The following is a 20246-nucleotide window of genomic DNA, read 5'->3' as shown; positions in this document are numbered from 1 at the left end:
CCAATTTCTTTTGTCTGGTGCCGCAAAACATTTGATAGCTTATACAGTTGTATACCGTTTTTTTGCATTTATTATTTATTTCATTATAGTTTACTGTGTTGGAATAATAAAAAAAAAAGACTTTCTGGAAGTAGAATCAAATAAAGTTTATTTTTACTCATTAAAAAAAAAAAAGCTGTACAAAGGAAGTGCTTCTTTCAGTCTTTAAATGAAAGATTCAGGTAAGGAATTTCTGAGCAGTTTTGAGGACGGAGGGATCTTTTCCGTATTTTCGGAGCAGATCTTTGGCCTTTTGTTGGAGCGACTCTGAGAGAGACGAAGACTTGCTGATGTGCAGGAGAACCAGACAGCATTCAACAACATCAGGGTGAGGATACATCTGAGAGGGAACAGGAAAATGATTGAGTTATTAAAAATGAAACCCTTCTTAAATCACTTGATAAAGTCAGCTTGTTTGATATTGATAGTTGTGTCGTTATCAATATTTTAGTATTGCACCGCAGACCTCTTTCAGTCATAACATAACTTGGTTTTTAATTAACAATAATGAAATACCTTGATTGTGTTCGGCAGATCAGCCAGCTGTTTCTGGTGTTCTGACATCTTGGTAGACAGAGAGAGCAGGGTGTCCTGCTCTTCAGGCCTGAGGGAGAGCACATACAGAAGCTTAATGGGACAATCCATATAATCCAACAAGATCAGCTGAACACCTGAAATGTTCAAAATGTAAACTGCTGAATTTAATCACCTAGTATGTCATTACAAAGTCAACTAAATTAAGGCATAGTATTATGCCATAAAAAAAACGTCATGTCATTTTAAACAGATGTAGACATTAAGCATAATTTTGGATACTGCATGTGTTGGAATTAAATCAGTAAATCAATAAAAAGAGTACTGAATGGTATATTTTATAGTTTCACAGACAAACATGATATGAAGAGACCCACGAATGTGTCAGTAATCATCAGTAACGGAGCCCTCACCTTTGCTCAGCATCAGCAGAGCCCTCTCTGCTGGAGGAGAGCTGCAGGGGCCTGTCTGCGGCCTCCTTCTCCCCAGAGTCCAGCTGCCCTACCTGGGCCCGGCTGTGCCTCAGCACTAGGGCTGCGATCCGCTCCTGGATCTCCCTCACTGACCTCTGGGAGGCCTGACAGGCGGCGTGACGCTCAGACAGAAGCCCATACGCTGCGAGGTCCAGGTCATCACATGTCCTAGTCTCCGGACTGACACTCTCACCTGACTCAGAGACATCTTCTTCTCCATTCACCACTTTCTCCTCCACCTCCTCTCCACGACTGCAGTCAGCTAATGGGAGGGAACATCTGCTCTGGATCTGGGTGGGGTTGCTCCACCAGTGTTGGTACAGACGGTGGTAATGGACGAACGCCTCAAGACTGTCAGCAGCAGCTTTGGCTTCCTCCTCTGCGTACTGAAGTACTTTGGGGTGATTTAGTGAACAAACAGTGACCTTACCTGGTGAAATGGAAAATAAAATAAAGATTGGTGTGGCAGCTCTAGTTACAGATCAATCAAATGTATATATTTGGGCTACATATGATGATTATTTCCATGATCAATTCATCCATTGATGGATCAAATCATGTTACAGCAGAAACGATTTGACATTTGAAAATGTATATCTGGTATTTCAAATTGGTTTAGTTCATTTCATGTGTACCAATTGCTAAAATCTCTTTTAGGCACTTTCAACATGAGTACAGTGACTGTCTCTCATTTGATCAAGCAGCAAGGACACTCAGATCCTCCAATGTTTCACTTTTAAAAGTACCTAGAGTGCATTACAAGAACACTGGAGAGGCTGCTTTCTGTTTTTATATCGCCCCAAACTGTGGAACCATTTGATCTTAGAACGGCAACCTCAATTGGAATTAAAAAAAGTAAATTAAAGATCTTTTTAATTTGGCTTATATATTTGTAGTAGTATCACTGTTCATGTTTTATTGTTTTAACATATTTTAATTATGTTCCTCATTTGTTATCGTCATACTCTGTAAAGCACTTTGGGCTGCGTCAAGCATGAAAGGTGCTATATAAATAAAGTTTATTATTAAAGGGCATAACACTATCTAAATTATGATATCAAATCAAATCAAATCAAGTGTCAAATCAACCAAAAACAGAAATCTTCTAGACTGATGTCTTGAGGCTTGACTTAAAAAACGTAAACATATTACTCTAGCCAAAATCTCAAAGAATGAAATTATTAAAAAAGAAACCAAATTAAAACTTGATTGATGGATTACAGACATACCGTCAGGGAACAGCAGCCTGCAGAGCTCTGCAGAGACACAGAAGTGTCCGGCGTCTCTGAGCCAGGCCACCGCCTGCCACAGCTCCTTTATCAGCTGCCCGTCATCGTCTGATAACCAGCTCAACACAGCACGGGTCAGATGGAGGGAGGAATACAGCTGAACCTGAGGACAAGGACAACAACAAAGACACACAACAAGATAGAGACAGATCAGGGAAATGGTTGAAGTACTTATAACTGATAAGACATTTCAATCGCTATCATTTGGCCTCTTTAATTAGCACAAATTGTTTCGAATCATGCGAGTACTTTGAAGACTGTGCACCTGTCTGAGAGGAATGTTGGCGGTGGGTGTAGGACTCTCCAAAGACTTCAGCTCCTGCATAAGAGTTTTGACGCTGCGGTGTCCTGCAGACGCTTGTGAAACGCCAAACTGCTCCTCCCACACGGCTTTCACTCGGCCATGGATGCTGACGTGACGCTCGCCTGGAGACGCCCACAGGTTGGTGGAGACGCAGGGCGGAGACGCAGCCTGAGGGTCTGCCAACATCACGGCCAGCAGCTCAGCGACACACAGATGCAGCCTGTGGACCTGCACAGGGTGGAAACACTTTATTAAAGGTCACATGTCATGGCCATTTCCACTGATCATAATTCCATTGTTGAGGTCTACTAGAATAGATTTATACTGTGCAATTTTCCAAACTCACATTGGTTCCGCATACAGCATCTCTGTAAAGTATGTGTATTCACTCTCTCCACTAAACGGCTCGTTGCAGCTCTTGCCCCCCCCCCCCCTCCCTGTGAGCCCAGTGTGCTCCGATTGGTCGGGACGTTGTGAATCGCGCTAAGCTCCGTGGCGGTGTGATTTCCTTGTTTAGCGATACACATCGAAACACAGCCAAACTCACCCTGAGCACACACAAAGTCACAGCCGAAGTAAAAACAATAAGTGTGGCTTGATATTGAGTAGGAAAAAGGTTGATAAACGCTGTGAGAATGGGTCTGCAGAGAGAATTTCGCCGCGATCCCAACTGTCTATTATCAGCCTGCAGCCAGGGAGGAGAAATCAGCTGTGCTGCCTGCACTGAGTGTGTGAGGAAGTCCGTGGATTGGTCAATTTGGACCAATCAGCGGGGGCTTAACGTAACGGCTCCACGGATTGGTCCATTTCGTTCCGGAGAGGACATGACATCCCCGGAACAATCAAATGGACAGTGACGTATCTCCAACGAGGCGTTTTGGGGAGGTCTTCTCTGTGTTAGAGTTTTACTCCCTACATGGTGTACTTTGAGGGTTTTGACTTTGCAGATCGTTTACATGCAGAAAAACCTTCATAACACACAAGGGGACGGGCAATAACCGGAAAAGCATGACATGGGACCTTTAAGAGTTTATTTCAAAAAAATATCAACTCTCTTTTTGACCCTATTCTTTGTAAAAACCTGTCAAGTCATTTATTTGAGAAGATGAGCAGGTTTCTTTAAGATGCATATGGATTTAGGGATTAGGAATTTAAATATACAAAACAACATATTATGCTCAAAATGCAGATTTCTCTTCAAGACCTGCCCAAAGCAATATTTAATAGGAATACCCAAAACATTTGCAGTGGTTCCCAACCATTTTTGCATGTCTTGTTGTAATTCAAGACAAAGATCATCATCCGGTCTCAAACTGACAAAACACAATAAAAGTTTTATTTTCTGCGCTGCAGGAAAGTGTTTCTGTGTCATGTTGTTTCCACTGACCAGCAGGCTCTCCTGTGAGCTCAGGACCTCCTGGGCTGCGGTCCAGTCCTGAGCAGCTGCCAGGTCCTTAGCGCACCGCAGCGCCAGCGACTGAGCCAGGGCAACCTCTCCGGAGATTCTGGCCAGACTGGCCGCGGTGCTCAGCGAGGAGACGTCGTTCTTCCTGGCGATAACTTTAGCAGCGTCGAAACTGGCGCCAGCAGCCAGGTAACTGGAAGACGAGGTAAAACAAACGGGAAAGGACACGTTTAAATAAAGTCTGCAATAGAGTTTTACATTGACATTAACTGCCAGTTAAATCACACCAGGAGTACGAGAAGACACTTTCAGGAATCCTTCCAGTTCTTACCATTTAGCGGCTGCAGAGAAATGTCCGTCCCTCTCCAGCACGGCGGCCCAGCAGGTGTACAGCTCCTTCAGGACCGGCTCCTCTGCTGGCAGCCTGGCTTTCACAAGGGCTATGGCCTCTCTGACGAAAAACACACAGATCTGTTCTTTTAGCATATAAACATCTTTGCCGTGAAAACCAGAAAGATGGCTAGATCTGCTGCGAACAACTAGAAATGTTCAAGTTCTTTCATTTTACCCTCCATGCTGTAGCACAACAACATGTGCAGACCAAACAAACTGTGCACATTACTGTGTAGGTATTTGACCGAAGGCTAATAACAAAAATAAGTAAATAAATGCTCATTTGAACAAAAGGATGAAGAGAGGGAACCTGTAGAGCTTGTGAGAGCGCAGCAGGTCGATGGCTTCGTACAGCTTGTTGATTGACAGCAGGTGAGATGCTGCCTTCAGGTACTGCTCCTGCAGACACAGCTGCTTCACAAAGGCCTCCACTGTCCGGCTCCACACCTGGAACCCCGCTGGAGGAGGAAACACAGGAGTTGTTGTAATGCCTGGAAGCCTCCTAATGTTATGTTGTATAAGATTTAAACATTAATGAAGCACCACATTGATGCTGCTCATAGAGTGAGTGTGGAAGGGTCTGATTTACAGCTTAATGAGATGTAATCAGTGCAACTTATAGTCACTCTGTGGTGTGCCTTGATTTTATCTAAGAAAATGGACTTAATTAAAGCTTGAGTCTATTTGTTGTGCTCTACATCAAGAGAACGTGTCAGTGAGTGTTAGCTAAAGATACATGTATATCCAACATAGCACAGTTCCTAACCCATGGGAGCGAGGGAGAGCAGGTGGTCATTCAGCTCTCCTTTCTCTGTGGCGAGCTGCAGCGCCCCCTCCAGGTCTCCGCTCCACAGCCGCAGGTACACCACTGATTCAAAGTGACCCGCCTCCACATGACCCTCCTCTGAAGAACAAGAGACAACGGATACAATTAGTTCACTGCAGAACATCTGGAATCTCACTTCATTCAAGGGTCATTTCGATATTGCTGATATAGCTCAGTGATTTATATCAGGAGCACATGAATCTGGCAGTGACTGTGTGCATCATGCTCAGGGTATCTAAAGTGTTCAGGTCTAAGGAACAGCAAACTTGTGTTACTATAAACAGGCAGCTTCAAGTACAGACAATAACGGCCTGAAAGATATGCACATGCTTTATTAACGTATCTGTGTTAACGCAAGGAAATAATGACATACCCTCTGCCTCAAACATGCGGTGCAGAGCCTGTCTGTCAGAAAAGAGGCCCAGATGGATGTGCTCTCCCTGGCCTGGGACACACCCTGCAGGGGGAGCTGGAAAACACAGACACACACAGTACAGTAAATCGAACCGTCTTTCTATGTATTATAACAGTTGTGCGAATCAATCCTCTCCGTCTTACCACTGTTGTGTTTGACCGAGGCCAGAGTGATGCAGTCTTGCAGCAGATCCTCTTTGGGCCGATGATCCATGGCGGTGCTGACGGGCAGCATGGAGCGAGGCTTCTTCTTCTTCAGCAAGTCTGGAGAGAATTGCAGACACACCCATACAGTTACATATAAAACAGATGCATAATACATTCAGCTGAAGTTGTTTTATGAACTAGAGCACGTACCTGGTTTGTCTTTGCTCTTTACGGCAGTGAAGGCTTTTCTTTGCGTCTCAATTATGGCTGAAACAACATTTCAGAATTAAGTTGGCTTCACTTTAAAAAAGGTCCTACACATCTTACTTTTGTTGAATCTATAACTACAACTCTTTTACCTGATGGAGGTACGGAACTGCTTATTGAGCTGACTTCATCTTCCTCATCTTCACCAGACAGCTCCTGGGCTTTCACCGCCTTCACTCCTCCTGTAACTGAACCTCCGTTCATCTCTAGTGGTGCGGCCCCTCCGGCACCTCCGGCCCCTGACACCTTCTTGTTCTTCTTCTTCTTCTCCTTCAGGTTGACCATCTTTTTCCCTGAAAGGATAAGCATGTGAACATTACATTCAGTTCGTTTCACTAAAGTCCAGAAAGAGAGAGTTGGAGGTTGGGATTTATTGGTTTCCTAAGACAGATGTTCACCTTTAGGTGGCTTTGTAAACTCTTGTGTGGAGACCTTCCATTCATGCAGCGTGAAGTCCTTTCCTCCAGTCCAGATCACATCTGGATCCACAGGCGACCAGTCCACACACAGCAGGAAACCAACGTGACCGCGGTAGTTACAGATAGCTGCTTCCTCCAACACGTCCCACACCTGAACAGAAGAAAACAAATCAAAGAAGGTTTAAAATCTGAAAAGAAACAATTAAATGAAACAGGGACTTCAAATCGATAAGAATGTCTGATGCAACAGTTGACATTAAAGGTCACCTATTATGCTAAATCATTTATACAGAAATATGTGTCCCTTCTGAGATTCTGAACGTTTGAAGAAAAAATATTTGCTCTCTTTTTCTCCTGGTCATTTACATAAAAACCTGTCTGAAAATGAGCCGATGAGATTTTGGTCACTTTATGATGTCATAACGTTTTTTTGGCTTGTGTAACCATTAGCCAATAACCAACCAAGGTAACCCCCCCCCCCCACCTTATCACCTGAATCTCCTCCTAGAGCACCATTGTGGTCGTTCTAACCAAATCTCTCTCAGAGGGGCGTGGGGAGGGGCTCCTTATTTTCATCTAAAGTAACAGACAGAGAATCAGCACTTTTGAAACAGGGCTGAAACAGAGGGGATTATGGGTAATGCTGCAATGATCTGTTCAGAGACATGTTTTGTATATATCTGAGACCTATAATAAATTGATGAAAAATAGTATAGCAGGGGACCTTTAAGAAACGAAGTCTACGTCAGAGATGGGGACTCGGACTCGAGTCGCACTTAAGTCGCACACACAGAGACTTCAGACTTGACTTGGACTCGTGTGTTGGGACTCGTGAACAATCATAGTGTTTTCTATTTTTGGCGTATTAAAGGTGGGGTAGGTACATTTGAGAGAAACCGGCTCGAGATCGCTAGAATTTGAAAATACACAACCGGAGATAATCTGCTAGAGGCTGCTACTTCCTTATAGAGCCCGCCTCCTCCAACACACACGAACGCGCACATGACCAATGAGGGCACGAGATCAGTTTGTGCCCAGATGGAAGGCTGACAGGCAGGTAGGCCATCCAGTTATTTTAGCCGGGCTCATTACGCAGACGTGCGCGCCTCTGTTACTACCTCGTAGTAACACCATGGCGACCGGCGGCACACCTGCGGCTGTACCGCTTGTAATTAAGTTCAACTACAAACACTTCTAACAAAACGCCGGCAGCACCAACAAAAGGAGCGCACACTGCAAAGTCTGCAATATCAAAATCAAGGATGCTGGCGCAACAACGTCGAATTTCATCAGGCACTTGAAAACTCACCCGGAGAGGTCAGTCACATTAACGCATGGACGGTTAGCAAACATGTTTAGCTCAGCATCAGCTATGCAATGTTAACTTAGCTTGCTACTAGCTTTGTATTTGTGATACTGATTTCTGATTCTGAAGTGTTTTGCTTATAAGTTGTTTGCATTTAGCTAAAGTGTGATGTTTTTCCTCATATTGCATTGCAATAGCCTGTTTAAAGTGATCATCAACAACTAATCGGTACTGATACTGTATGCTAATAGATATAGGAGTGATAATAACACAGTAAATGCTTTGCATTTCTTAGATATAGCTGTGCAGTATTCTTAACAGACTGGATAGCAGCAGACAATAGAAGGCTTATTACAACCAGAAGAGACATGAGACTTTTATTTGTTAGAGACTTGACTTGGACTCGTGACCAAAGACTTGAGACTTGATCAAGTCTCACCCCACAAAGACTTGAGCCTTGACTTGGACTCGTGACCAAAGACTTGAGACTTGACTTGGACTTGCAAACAAAGACTTGTGAACATCTCTAGTCTACGTATTCAATCAAAGGTAAAGCGAAGTCCAAACCCTTAGAAAGGTGGCAGACAGATTCAAGAAATGTCCCTACAGTTTTTGGTTGATTCAGACTCTGGAGCAGCTGAGTTAACCATTATCATGGTTTTATGCACATGATACTGGCCTGATACTAACCTGAGCTGTTCCATCATATGAGACGGTGACCAGCCAGGCTTCGTGGTGTGGACTCCAGACCATACCGGTGATTTTAGCGGTGTGACCACACAGCCTGCGGTACGGCTCTGTCAACACTACAGGGCTTTCTGGAGGATTCTCTGTGCAGAAAGGGAAACAGCATGTAAATACCTACCCAGCTTAGAACATCTTAAAGTGATGTTGAATATTATTATTTCAATTCAGAAAAAAATACAAGCTCTTACAAATGATGTAGGACTGACTGAATAGTATAATTTGCTTGGCCAACCTATGATGGAGCGGAGATCGTGCACGTAGACGGTGGCGTTGCTGGAGCCTGACGCCAGGAGGCCGTGCAGCTCCGGCGGGGAGCTGTGGTCGTGATGCCAGCGCAACGTGTTGATGATCTTGTGGTGCTGCTGGATGCTGCACAGAAGCTTCAGACTGGGAGCCTCATACACATCAATACACCTGTGACAGAGAGCATGTGCTATCAAGCATTGGAAAACACACAGGAACAACAATAACAAATGTAAGAAATTGTAGTTCCAAGACCAAGTGAAAACTAGTAAGGCATGACAAAACGATAGAGACGGTTATAATATCAACACTGGATGACACTACACTTCTCGCCGAACAGCCAGATTCGGAAAGCAAACTAATTACATTTGTTGTCCTTTTACATACATAATGCATTACAAAACATCACAATAGACTAATTAGCAAGGTCCTAAATAGCCAGTATTTTTTTATGAAGACCACACAGAATAGAGAGGACCTGACAGGCTGCTGGTTCATTATGAGACGGTTGTCACTCACCCGTCCTCGTTGCCGATGGCAACCACTTTCCCATCTGGCTTCCAGTTGAAGTCTGTGTGTGGAGACAGCTTGTGCTGTTGGGAAGCAGAGCTCACCTTCATGACCTTTTAAAATCACCTCTCTTTCTATCAGCAGGAAAACATAGAATAAACAGTCGAGGCCAGGAGCGCCAACCTTGGTATTAACCTCGATTAAAGCTTTATCACGGATAGAATAAACAGTCTCTTATGTGAGTTTTTGATCGATTGTTTCTTTCTGCTGGTACATAGGGGTCGAAGTAGTGATCATCTTAGTTGGACGAACCACTAGTGCTCTCATACTATAAATCACTCCTTTCTTTGCCAAGAGGCTCTCTCCTGTGCCTTGTAAAATATTTTCCTCAAACTACTCGTGCACCCCCCTCGCTACTGACTTTACTGATAAACATATCTAATCAATTGTTTTTCCTTTTCTGTGTTTTCTATTATTTTCCTCCTGTTATCCGTCTTCAGCCTGTGTCACTATCTCTTGTAATGACTTTATAGCCAGATTGTGACGCTGGTTTAGTAAAGGCTTTCTGAAGTATGTGCATGGATATCAGAGGACACAGAGATAAGATAAAAGGGACTTATAAAATGATTACAGGAACACTGCACCAATCTGAATATTTAATAATGACTAAACTGCTCATCGCAGTGTCAGCAGCAAGAAAAGCAACTAGTACCCTGAACAGTTCAGTGCGTAAATCATGGTACCAACCCACATTTAAAAAAGCATTGACTCCTAAATTAACCACATTAGAACATGTTAAATGACCCAGAGAATTCCATCATCACCCCTCTCACCTTGATGTTGTTGGTGTCTCTGATCAGCTTGTCGATGTCCGCAGCCTCTCCACTCAGTTTAGACGGGTCGTGCTGCAGGATGGTGCCTTCCCCGGCGCAGCTGTACAGGCTGTAGGACGGCTTTCCTCCTGCGGCACCTGAACATCACAGACAAACACATTATTAACTTAGTGTCAGGGATATACGCTTTTTATTGACCTTTTGGTTGAACTGCTTTGACTAATTGTATTCTGCATTACAGAGGTTGATTAAAATACATGACACTTTTCAGAAATGATTGATCACAATGACTCAACGTGGTTTATTTAAAAAGAACAGTAACCTTTCAACTAAACCATATTCTGGCAACTACCTTAAAAATGTAGATACAAACTAACGTATAAATAAAGTATATCCAATCCAATCCAATCCAACGTGTGAACCATTCAGTGTGTTTCAGTCTGGTTACTGCTGAAGTTAAATACATTCTGGAAACCCAGCTAAAAAGGCACTCTACATATAGTTACTCTGCGTTCTCAGGTCTTCTTGTAAAGAACTATAAAAGTAGTGTGACAGTTGATAGTCTTCAGATATCCAGAGACGTAAGAAGCATTTGGCCCTGATTTTCCTCTGCACCACTATTTTAAATTTAGCTTGGGGATCTAAACCAATGGGATCCCAGAGCTCCACCAGGAACATGAAGAGAGCCGAGTTGGTGTCAAGGCATCAAATACGCTTTTTCTCTAGTGAGTTAAGGAGCAACCAGCTGATTTTTGGCCTGGTAAGAATCATATCTATGGATTCGAAGCCGAGCGATTGATACGCGCTCATCAAAATGTCAGCTGCCGACAACTGGTGAAATGAACTTCCTACGTCTAGATTTCCCCACGAGCATTAAGCATTAAGCACGAGCATTAAGTTGTTTTTTCCAGCTTTTTGAATTAAGGAGTTAATTACAAATAAGGCGCGCAGAGCCATTTGGGCTTTTTCGCTGACTTTCAGTGTCCTATCCCAGGAGTTTTTTCCTGAGTCAGAGCGTTCACAACAAGCAGCAGGAGGTTCTTCCAGTTCATTAGGAGCTTACCAAACGACATTGGGGGGACTGGGGGCCCCCAGGCCAGTGTGTACACCGTTTTTCTGTGATAGGAACTCGATATCTGAGGAGGCCTGGGGGAGATGAAGCAGAACAAATGGAGAGTCAGCCATACATGACATAGATAGCTGCAGGACAATGGGACTCTGGGGAGTTTGGGGATTATGGGACAAACCCACTAGAAAAACAATGGTTTAACCTACAGAAAAGTCTTCCCACAAAGTACAAGTCAGAGCAATTGTCTCTTTGAGCAGTTATAAAAATCATATACATCATCATTTTTGATAAAGGTCCCCTGTGGATTTTTATTGTAAACACTAAAGGTTTTTTGTTTTTGTATTTCCTTTGGACAATGAGGAACTGCAGGTAAAAATCTACAGTAGGCCGGGTGAGGTTGAACGTGTGGAGGTGTGTTAAAGTGTTGGAAACGTACATAACTTAAAACCAAAAGTCTGGAATCTTACCTGTTTGAGAACACTTCGTAGATGCCAACTTTTCCATCATCTGTTCCAAAAGACAAGGATCCTTCTTTTTTTGGGTGCCATGCCAGCTGCAGTGAATCAGAATCAGAAACAGGTTTATTGCCAGGTAGGTTCACACATACGAGGAATTTGACTTGATGTCATGGTGCATACATAAAATATAAAACAAGAAATCTAATATAAAACAAAAAGTCTTTAAGGACACCGTAATAAAATATAGTTAAATAGCAATAAAATAAAGCAGTAATTTACATGGAAATAGAATGCTATGTATGAATTCTAGGATATAAAATATGAAACAAGAAATATGTGCAGTAAGCAGTGTGAACATTGTGTGCATTAATGTAATGCATATAGAGACTACGTTGTGGCTGAGGTAAGTGTCAGTGGGGGGCCCGGGCCTTGTTTAAGAGGCCGGTAGCGGAGGGGAAGAAACTGTTCAGGTGGCGAGAGGTTTTGGTCCTGATGGAGCGCAGCCTCCGGCCAGAGGGGTGGGGGGTGAACAGTTTGTGTCCAGGGTGGGAGGGGTCGGCCACTAGCTTCCCTGCCCGCCTCAGGGTCCTGGAGGCCTGCAGGTCGTGGAGGGATGGCAGATTGCAGCCGATCACCTTCTCTGCAGAGCAGATGACCCGCTGCAGCCTGCCCTTATCCTTGGCTGAGGCTGCGACGTACCAGATGGTGATGGAGGAGCTGAGGATGGACTCGATGATGGAGGTGTAGAAGTTCACCATCATTGTCTTTGGCAGGTTGAATTTCTTCAGCTGCCTCAGGAAGAACATCCTCTGCTGGGCTTTTTTGAAAAGAGAGCAGATGATCTGCTCCCATTTGAGGTCCTGGGCGATGATGGTGCCCAGGAAGCGGAAAGACTTCACAGCAGTTACTGGGGAGTCACACAGAGTGATGGGGGTGGGTGGGGCTGCGTTCTTCCTAAAGTCCACAACCATCTCCACTGTCTTGAGGGCGTTGAGCTCCAGGTGGTTGTCCCCACACCAGGTCACCAGATGGTCCATCTCCCACCTGTAGGCAGACTCGTCCCCACCAGAGATGAGTCCGATGAGCGTGGTGTTGTCTGAACTTCAGGAGCTTGACAGACTGGTGACTGGAGGTGCAGCTGTTGGTGTACAGGGAGAAGAGCAGAGGGGAACGAACACAGCCTTGAGGGGAACCGGTGCTGATGGTCCGGTGGTCAGAGACGTGTTTCCCCGGACTCACGTGCTGCTTCCTGTCAGACAGGAAGTCTGTCATCCACCTGCAGGTGGAGACGGGCACGTGCAGCTGGGAGAGCTTGTCATGCAGCAGAGCCGGGATGATGGTATTGAAGGCGGAGCTGAAGTCCATAAACAGGATCCTGGCGTAGGTTCCTGCTGTGTCCAGGTGTTGGAGGAGGAAGTGAAGGGCCATGTTGACAGCGTCATCCACAGACCTGTTGGCTCTGTAGGCAAACTGCAGGGGGTCCAGGAGGGGGTCTGTGATGGATTTTAGGTGGGACAGGACAAGGCGCTCAAAGGACTTCATAACCACAGAGGTCAGGGCGACGGGTCTGTAGTCATTTAATCCTGTTATCCTTGTTTTCTTGGGAACCGGGATGATGGTGGAGGTTTTGAAGCATGCTGGGACGTGGCATGTCTCCAGTGAGGTGTTAAAGACAGCAGGAAGCCGCCCAGCTGCAGCGCCAAGTCCGGAATCGATCCACACAGCCAGGTCTCAGTGAAGCACAAAACACAAGATGAAGAAAAGTCTGTTTCTACTAACCAGTAGCTGAAGCTTATGGAACGCACATTGGAGAGAAATATTCCGGGTAGCGGCGTGCTAAAGTCCAGCTGCGGAGGCGCACGAGTGTCCCGGCCCGTTTCCCTCTCCTGTGGCGTTTCAGTGCTCGGATGAACGTGAGGGTAATTTTTACAAGAATGTCCAATAATTCCACGGAAGAACAGAGACAAGTGGGAAAGTAATCTGCTGAAGTTGTTTCTTTAATGTTTAGGAGCTCTTCCCTAGTGAAAGAGTTCGGTGTACTGTATGTAAACACTGAATTAACGCACAAAACAAGACAAAACAGAGCGCACCAAAACACCTTAGAAGCCATCTGCGGCGCCATCTTAGTATTGAAAGTTTCTCAATGCACTAAATCTTATATTTATGTCATGTAAGAGTTGTCACAGTTGTTTAAAATGGAGGATGCTTCATGGAAAACAAAAAAATGGAAGTTTAATGTTATCATTATAATCGTCTCCACAAACATCCTGATAGTCTCATCTTACCGCTGTGACCTTGGACTTGATGCCCTGCCAGAAGGACCGGGTGTCATACTGGTTCTGGGTGGTCAGTGTGTTCCACACCCGGATCATGTTGTCCCCGACACCCAGCGCCAGACACCCTGTTCCCACAGGGGAGAAGGTCAGGGCGTAGACGAACCCCCCCAGGGTGGGCAGAGTCCAACAGCAGTCCAGAGAGGCCAGGTCCCAGCATTTAATCTGGAGAATAAAAAGTGGGAAAAAGGTTAATACTTAAACATTGAACACTGAAAACATTTCTTGCAACAAGACTAGAATTTGTACCCTTTATTAAACAATCATTAAGTTGCAAATACGCTCCTGCACAGGCCTTTTGTTTACATAGAAAAAGTCTCAGGTCTTTGATTTCAGCTAATGAAAAATGGGAGCACAAACAAAAGTGTTGCCTTTATATTTTTGTTCAGTGTATTTTATACAAGGCTCAACAACCAGGTAAGGATGAGAGGTGCAATTTCTGTACATGAAACAAGCTGCTTGGGATTATACAAAAAGAAACACATTTCCGTTATGTGTAAGAGCAAAGACTCACCTCTCTGTCCATGGAGGTGCTGATGATCAGCTCTCTGTCGTCCTGCAGGTGAACTGAACTCACGTTGAAGACGATCCTGTTGTGGTTCTGCCCCTCTGATGATGTCCCCAACAGAGTCCACCTCTGCTTCCCTGTCCGCGTCAGGTCCCAGATCACCAACTCACCACTGATAAGACACACACACAGGAGTACATATTTTTGTCTCATGCATGGTCCCTTCCTACTACGCTGTGTGTATGTTCTTGTTCCACGATTATGGTTCATATGATCAATAATTATATACACTTATATTCCTGTGCCAATTACCGTAATTTTCGGACTATAAGGCGCACCTGAATATAAGCCGCAGCAGCTAAATTGAATGATGTGTACAATACATATATAAGCCGCACTGGACTATAAGTTTTAATGTTTAATTACCATATGTAAGGGTTCGTGCACAGAGGGGATTGTCGGGAAAGAGATGGCTGTTTGAGGAAGCTCTCAAAACCAACGAACTCCTCTTCGTCACTGTCGGAATCGAACAGCCTCTGAAGGGCCTCAGCTGTGGCGGCGTCCTCCTCTTCATCACGCAGCAGTCCAGCCTTTCGGAACCCGTTGGTGATCGTGGATGTTTTGACACTCCTCCACGCTGTCAGGATCCACTCGCAAACTTGAGCAAAAGTTGCTTTTCGCATGCGACCAGTTTTGGTGAATGATTTATCGCCGCTAGTCATCCACGCCTCCCACTGAATGCGTAGTGCCACTTTGAATGCACGATTGACACTGATGTCGAGTGGCTGCAGATGCTTCGTCTGTTTTCCATAATGAGGGTTTGTGCATGAAAACTTCCTTTGCACAAACTGTCTCGCTCTCGTAATGTCTGTCTGTCTGTCTCTCGTACCACTCTCGGTTCCACTTTTACTTTTGCGCGCTACCTGTCTCACTCTTTTCCGGCCTCCAGCTTTTCCTGTTGGAGCCCGCCGCTTAAAGGTGAGGGGTGCGGACCGGTCATAGAGCCCATAGAGTTAAAGGTGGTGGACTGTAACCTGTAAAATCCATAGATTTAGGAGGTCCCCTAGTGGCCGTTAGCTGTAAAAATCCATAGATTAGCCGCAGGGTCGAAAAATGGGAAAAAAGGCGCGGCTTATAGTCCGAAAATTACGGTAATGATAAAAGCCAATCAAACTAAATGTTTAATTAGTCTTTTTATTATTTATGTTCGCCAATATACTAAACAACGTGACACCCTGATCTGAGACTGAGTGGACTATAAATAAAAGGCAAAGCATCTGCATCACCGTAAGATAATAACACGTATCTGCAATGTGACATTGATTCCTTACTGGAAGTAAAAACACCAGATGCTGACAACTGGAAAGTTATTAATGAAGGGGTTCTAAATGCAAAATAACTGCTCCAAGACACAATTAAGTGACCACAAAACCTTGCTGTTGCCATGTTTTTTTTTTTAAAGCTTTCTCTGATGTTGTTACAGCCGCTGCTACCTTGTGTCTTTAAGTATGGTTGTGTATGTAAATGAGCTGTGCAGTTCCCCTGCTGTCATTGGCCGTCCGGACCGTTCAACATCCGCGGGGATTGGACAGACGTCACCCAACCCCTGCTTGCTTCTGCCACGTCATCCGGGGGAGGAGTATAAAGGCTGAGCACGGACAACACTCTGGAGGCTCTGTATTTTGTGTCAGATGCCTCAAACCCCTCCTTGTGATAAACCTTCCTTCTGTGACTTCTGAGACAAGTTAGCCGTGTGTATTTAGTATTAGCTCCACTGATTAGCAGTGTCTTTAGTAGGGTTCTGGGCGAGCACACTGAGTAGCAGTGTGTCGTTGGGTTCTGTGTTAGCGTAGGGTTTTGTGTGTGTATACTGCTTAGATCCAGGTTGATTAGCACTTGTAGACCAGCATTCCTGTGAGTGGATATTGCGTAGAGCCAGGCGATTAGCACCTGTAGACCCGCACCAGCTGTGTGTGTTTCCACAGTCCCATTTTGTTTATTGTTTGTTTCCACTTTAGAAGTGAGATTTCCTTTCCTTTTGTGCAGCGGGGCAACTCTCTTTTGGAGACCCCTTTTGTTGTGCGATAGTGACAGATTTACCCGTTGTTGGGCCAATCTGTGTGTGTGAACATAATTTTACTTAGTTTCAAAACAATAAAACCACCGGTAACAAATATACCAAATCCAATCTGGTCGTGTCGTTTCCCGTTTGCACCCTAGCCAAGTGGGAACGTAACAGATGTTCTAAAATGATAAGAACTGTGTGTACCCGAAGCAGCTGGACACCAGTTGTGTGGGTCGTCCCTTTGGCCAGTGGACGTGGAGCCAGAGTCTCTCCTTGACCCCGGGGTCGACTGCAGACCCTCTTTTCTTCAGATATGGCAGCTTCAGAGTCATCACACCTGCAGGCGAAAAACGATGAAAAAGAGGATTACACAAAGCAGAGCGATTTTTGATCCTCTCTGGATTTGAGTTGTTTTTTTTCAATTTTCTTAAATTCTTGTATAAATATATATTTTATTATTAAGTCCTTTTTTTATCTGAAGTTTTACCAGTGGTCAAACTTCGAGTTTGGGAAAAACACGTACAGTTGTTGTATGTTAATGCAATGAAATAGAAATGTATTTTTCTTTCTTTTCCTGAACACTGACAGGAGAAAAAATATATATTGTTTTTTAAATTAGAAAAGAAAAACTAAATTCCTGGCATAAGGTTTAAAATATATAACTTGTAAGAGTTTTTTTCACATAGACAACAATAATAGTCAGGCTGAATCTCTTACTTTTTCCCTTGGCTGAGCTCCAGATCCTCATTGTCTGGTCTTTGCTCCCAGATGCTAGATAGCAGCCCTTCTCATCTCCTGCAGTCGCTCCACTGGTTGCTATAGGAAGCAAAGAACATACATATGTGTTTACAAATATCTAAAACATATTTTCCATCTTAATGTATTTCTTTGTGGAGAAAAAGTGCACGAGGAAATAAAATATGGCTGCTACTGCATTGTGAAATGTTGCTTATTTTTTTTTTTTTAATGACTGCTACCTTCAGTGATGTAGAGAGTGTCCTCGCTGGCTACAGGCGACCACGCCAGAGAGTGAATCTCATCTTCGTGTCCACGCAGACGGTGCATCACCTCGCCTTTCTTACTCACATCGATCAGTACGATCATCCCATCTTTGTACCTTGAGACAGGACGAAGACAGAACAGTCACTGATATGTGTATTATACTTTGGTTTGGCAGCTTAAGATTGAATTTGAACAAACTTGACATGTTTCCTACTGTTATCCTTTCTGACGCAGGGTCACTTCTTAGATTTGAAGAAGACTTTTTTTGTAAACAAAACCTAAATAAATTAATGTTTAACAGATCCTAAGATTTTTCTTTTCCCGGAGCTTGAGAATAGATTTTGTTTTATTTTCACAGTTGAGTACAAGGGTTTCATAATCACAAATGTCTTCTAGTAATATTGTATTTATGATTATAAACAAATTAAGCCTAACTGAAACCTAATTTGTCATTCAGATTTGACATTCTGAATCATGTTCAAAGAAAACTACTTAAAGTTGTAAATCCAGCAGAGTGAACTGTGCTCTCTGATATCTTCTTACCCGACAGCCACAGTGCTCCAGGTGTGAGGGGAGCAGGTGAGGCAGAAGATGGTCCTGGGCTCTGGAAAGAAGCTGGTTGTGTCGCCGGTGTTGTACCAGTGACACACCACAACACCCTTCTCATCCCCCGACACCACCAGGTTTTTATCCACCGGAGACCAGTGCACCGCTGATACGGAGCTCTGTGTGTGGGAACAAAACGTTAGGGACATCCTAGTTATACTGTATAACAAAATATGTTTTAATCGTCAGGCTCTGGTGGAGAGTTTTTATGGTAGGCAAACAGCTGTTTGTCAGTCTGCAGAAGGCACCAGGATATTGTGAAAATGCATCATTCCTTTTGTCATGACACAGAACAGGAAATTCAACACTCACCTGATGAGCTGCTTCCTCCCTTATAAGAGCCTTGTTGTCGGAGTCCCAGAAGCGAATGCTCCCATCAGTGGAGGAGCTGACACAGATGTTACTCTGCCCTGCATGCTGACAGAATGAAAAGCCGGACACCAAGTCTTTGTGGCCAACGAGCTCACCTGAAAACATAGAGTGTCAGGAGATTTCATGTGTGTGAATCTAATGAAATAATGTATTGAGCACCATAATGGGGATCATATGATCTAGTGTTAACTTGACCCGACTTCAGTTAACTGCTTTGAATTTGACCTCTCCTCTTTTTTTTTCAACGTTTTAAGGAATTTTATTTCAATATGGCCATCATCGTAGAAATGGTAATAGAAAACACAAACTGACGCATGGTATCAATGGTATGACATTGAAAATATTTTCTCCACAAACATCCTGCCATTTGGAATGAATTCAGTCATCTACTGACAAACCACAGAAATAAACACAGCACAAGCACCAGCATTTAGAATAAACAGTTCTGTTTTGGGCTGAGATATGATTTTAAATACATAAAAAAAACTTACATCATAGGTCTCATTTTACTGCAGTAAGAAAAAAGCAGCATTTCAAAAACAACTAAACAGACATTGAAAATGTAAAAAGCTTAATAACTGTAAGATGACTAACACACGATTGACAATCACCACAATTGTACACATGTGTATTTGCACAAAAGTGCTTACCCTTATGAGGTGACCCATTAACCGTCAAATCAGCAACTTTAAAACCTGAACTTAGTTAAAAGTTGAATAACCTGGATTCTCTCCTCTTTTGTATCTGTCACTTACAGGTCTCAAAATATTATGGAAGTGCAGTTATAAAACACTGGAGTACCGAGGAACTATTTGAAGGGACTTCAAATTGCTTGTTGTGTCTAATCAACAGCCTAAACCCTTTCTTGAGTAAAAAGGGAAAGCGAATCGTGTTCTGCTAATAAATGACATGAAGTAATCTTTGTACAGCAACATTCTAATTATTATCTCAGTATTACGCATAGACAAAGGCGACAAGGCAAAAAGGGAAAAAAAGGTCTGTAACTTGAACTTGGGAAGATTTAAGACAAATATGTATTTGGCGTTTTTGGGATTGATCACCTGGCTCTTTATGTTCCCAATCCAGCCAGGTGATCAGATATCTGTTCCCTCTTTCAGTAGGTGAGTCCAGGAGCTGTAATCATCACACCTGAGGATATCTGATCACCTTGATTTGGACCCAAAAACACGCGTGCAACATAACTTTTACCAAAATAGAAGCCAGTGGAGTGCCAGACTGACCCTGTGTGTATGTGATGTCCAGCAGTGACAGTAGACTCACCTACAACTCTGCAGGAGGATGCAGACACATCAATCAAATAGATGATGTTTTTGGCTCCGACGCCCAACAAACCACTGCTGCCGACGTCACTGCTGCGGGAGCAGTACCAGTTGGGAGAGGCGGGGAGCGACCTTTCATGCATGACGCCTCAGAAAGTTTAAATTCAACTAATTTACGAATAAAGTATGATAAAGGAAACGCCAACTTCTCACATGCTGCCTGCACTGTCGTAGCAAATACACTACCGGCCGTGTGGCAAGCGTGGTGTCGTAAATTCAACCGGTGCCAAGTACGGAATCCTAGTTGGGTCAAACCATTTCGAGTTGGCTAGTTTATCATTGTACAAATCCTTTCTATATATTTTTTGCAACACGACCATTAACATTTGTTGTCAGTCATTCCT

General features: G+C 43.9%; 1 protein-coding gene across 1 annotated transcript; it reads right to left on the bottom strand.

Annotated features, from left to right (window-relative positions):
* Positions 1-131: 131 nt before the first annotated feature.
* Positions 132-20130, bottom strand: gemin5 (gem (nuclear organelle) associated protein 5). The gene is made up of 28 exons (XM_034098800.1): positions 19844-20130; positions 18503-18657; positions 18128-18309; positions 17560-17699; positions 17300-17398; positions 16787-16919; positions 14524-14689; positions 13962-14174; positions 11686-11771; positions 11213-11295; positions 10150-10286; positions 9326-9399; positions 8796-8977; positions 8507-8646; positions 6490-6661; positions 6184-6384; positions 6035-6091; positions 5822-5941; positions 5637-5732; positions 5204-5341; positions 4748-4895; positions 4376-4495; positions 4027-4237; positions 2601-2867; positions 2276-2438; positions 987-1476; positions 556-643; positions 132-379 (listed from the first exon to the last, which is right to left on the bottom strand). Exons 1-28 carry the CDS (start codon positions 19983-19985, stop codon positions 218-220), a joined length of 4365 nt encoding a protein of 1454 aa, XP_033954691.1. The 5' UTR covers positions 19986-20130; the 3' UTR covers positions 132-217.
* Between the last annotated feature and the right edge of the window lie 116 nt (positions 20131-20246).

This window comes from Pseudochaenichthys georgianus, chromosome 14 (assembly GCF_902827115.2).
Source record: "Pseudochaenichthys georgianus chromosome 14, fPseGeo1.2, whole genome shotgun sequence".
In the NCBI taxonomy this organism is placed as follows: domain Eukaryota; kingdom Metazoa; phylum Chordata; class Actinopteri; order Perciformes; family Channichthyidae; genus Pseudochaenichthys; species Pseudochaenichthys georgianus.
This window is presented reverse-complemented; position numbering and strand designations above follow the sequence as displayed.

Excerpts from the sequence above, each read along its gene's own strand:
- gemin5 (XM_034098800.1), bottom strand. The coding sequence starts at position 19,985 with ATGCATGAAAGGTCGCTCCCCGCCTCTCCCAACTGGTACTGCTCCCGC. Across the intron at positions 2,439-2,600 it reads CCAACATTCCTCTCAGACAG|GTTCAGCTGTATTCCTCCCT; the intron begins GTGCACAGTCTT and ends CCTTGTCCTCAG. Across the intron at positions 1,477-2,275 it reads CAGGCTGCTGTTCCCTGACG|GTAAGGTCACTGTTTGTTCA; the intron begins GTATGTCTGTAA and ends CCATTTCACCAG.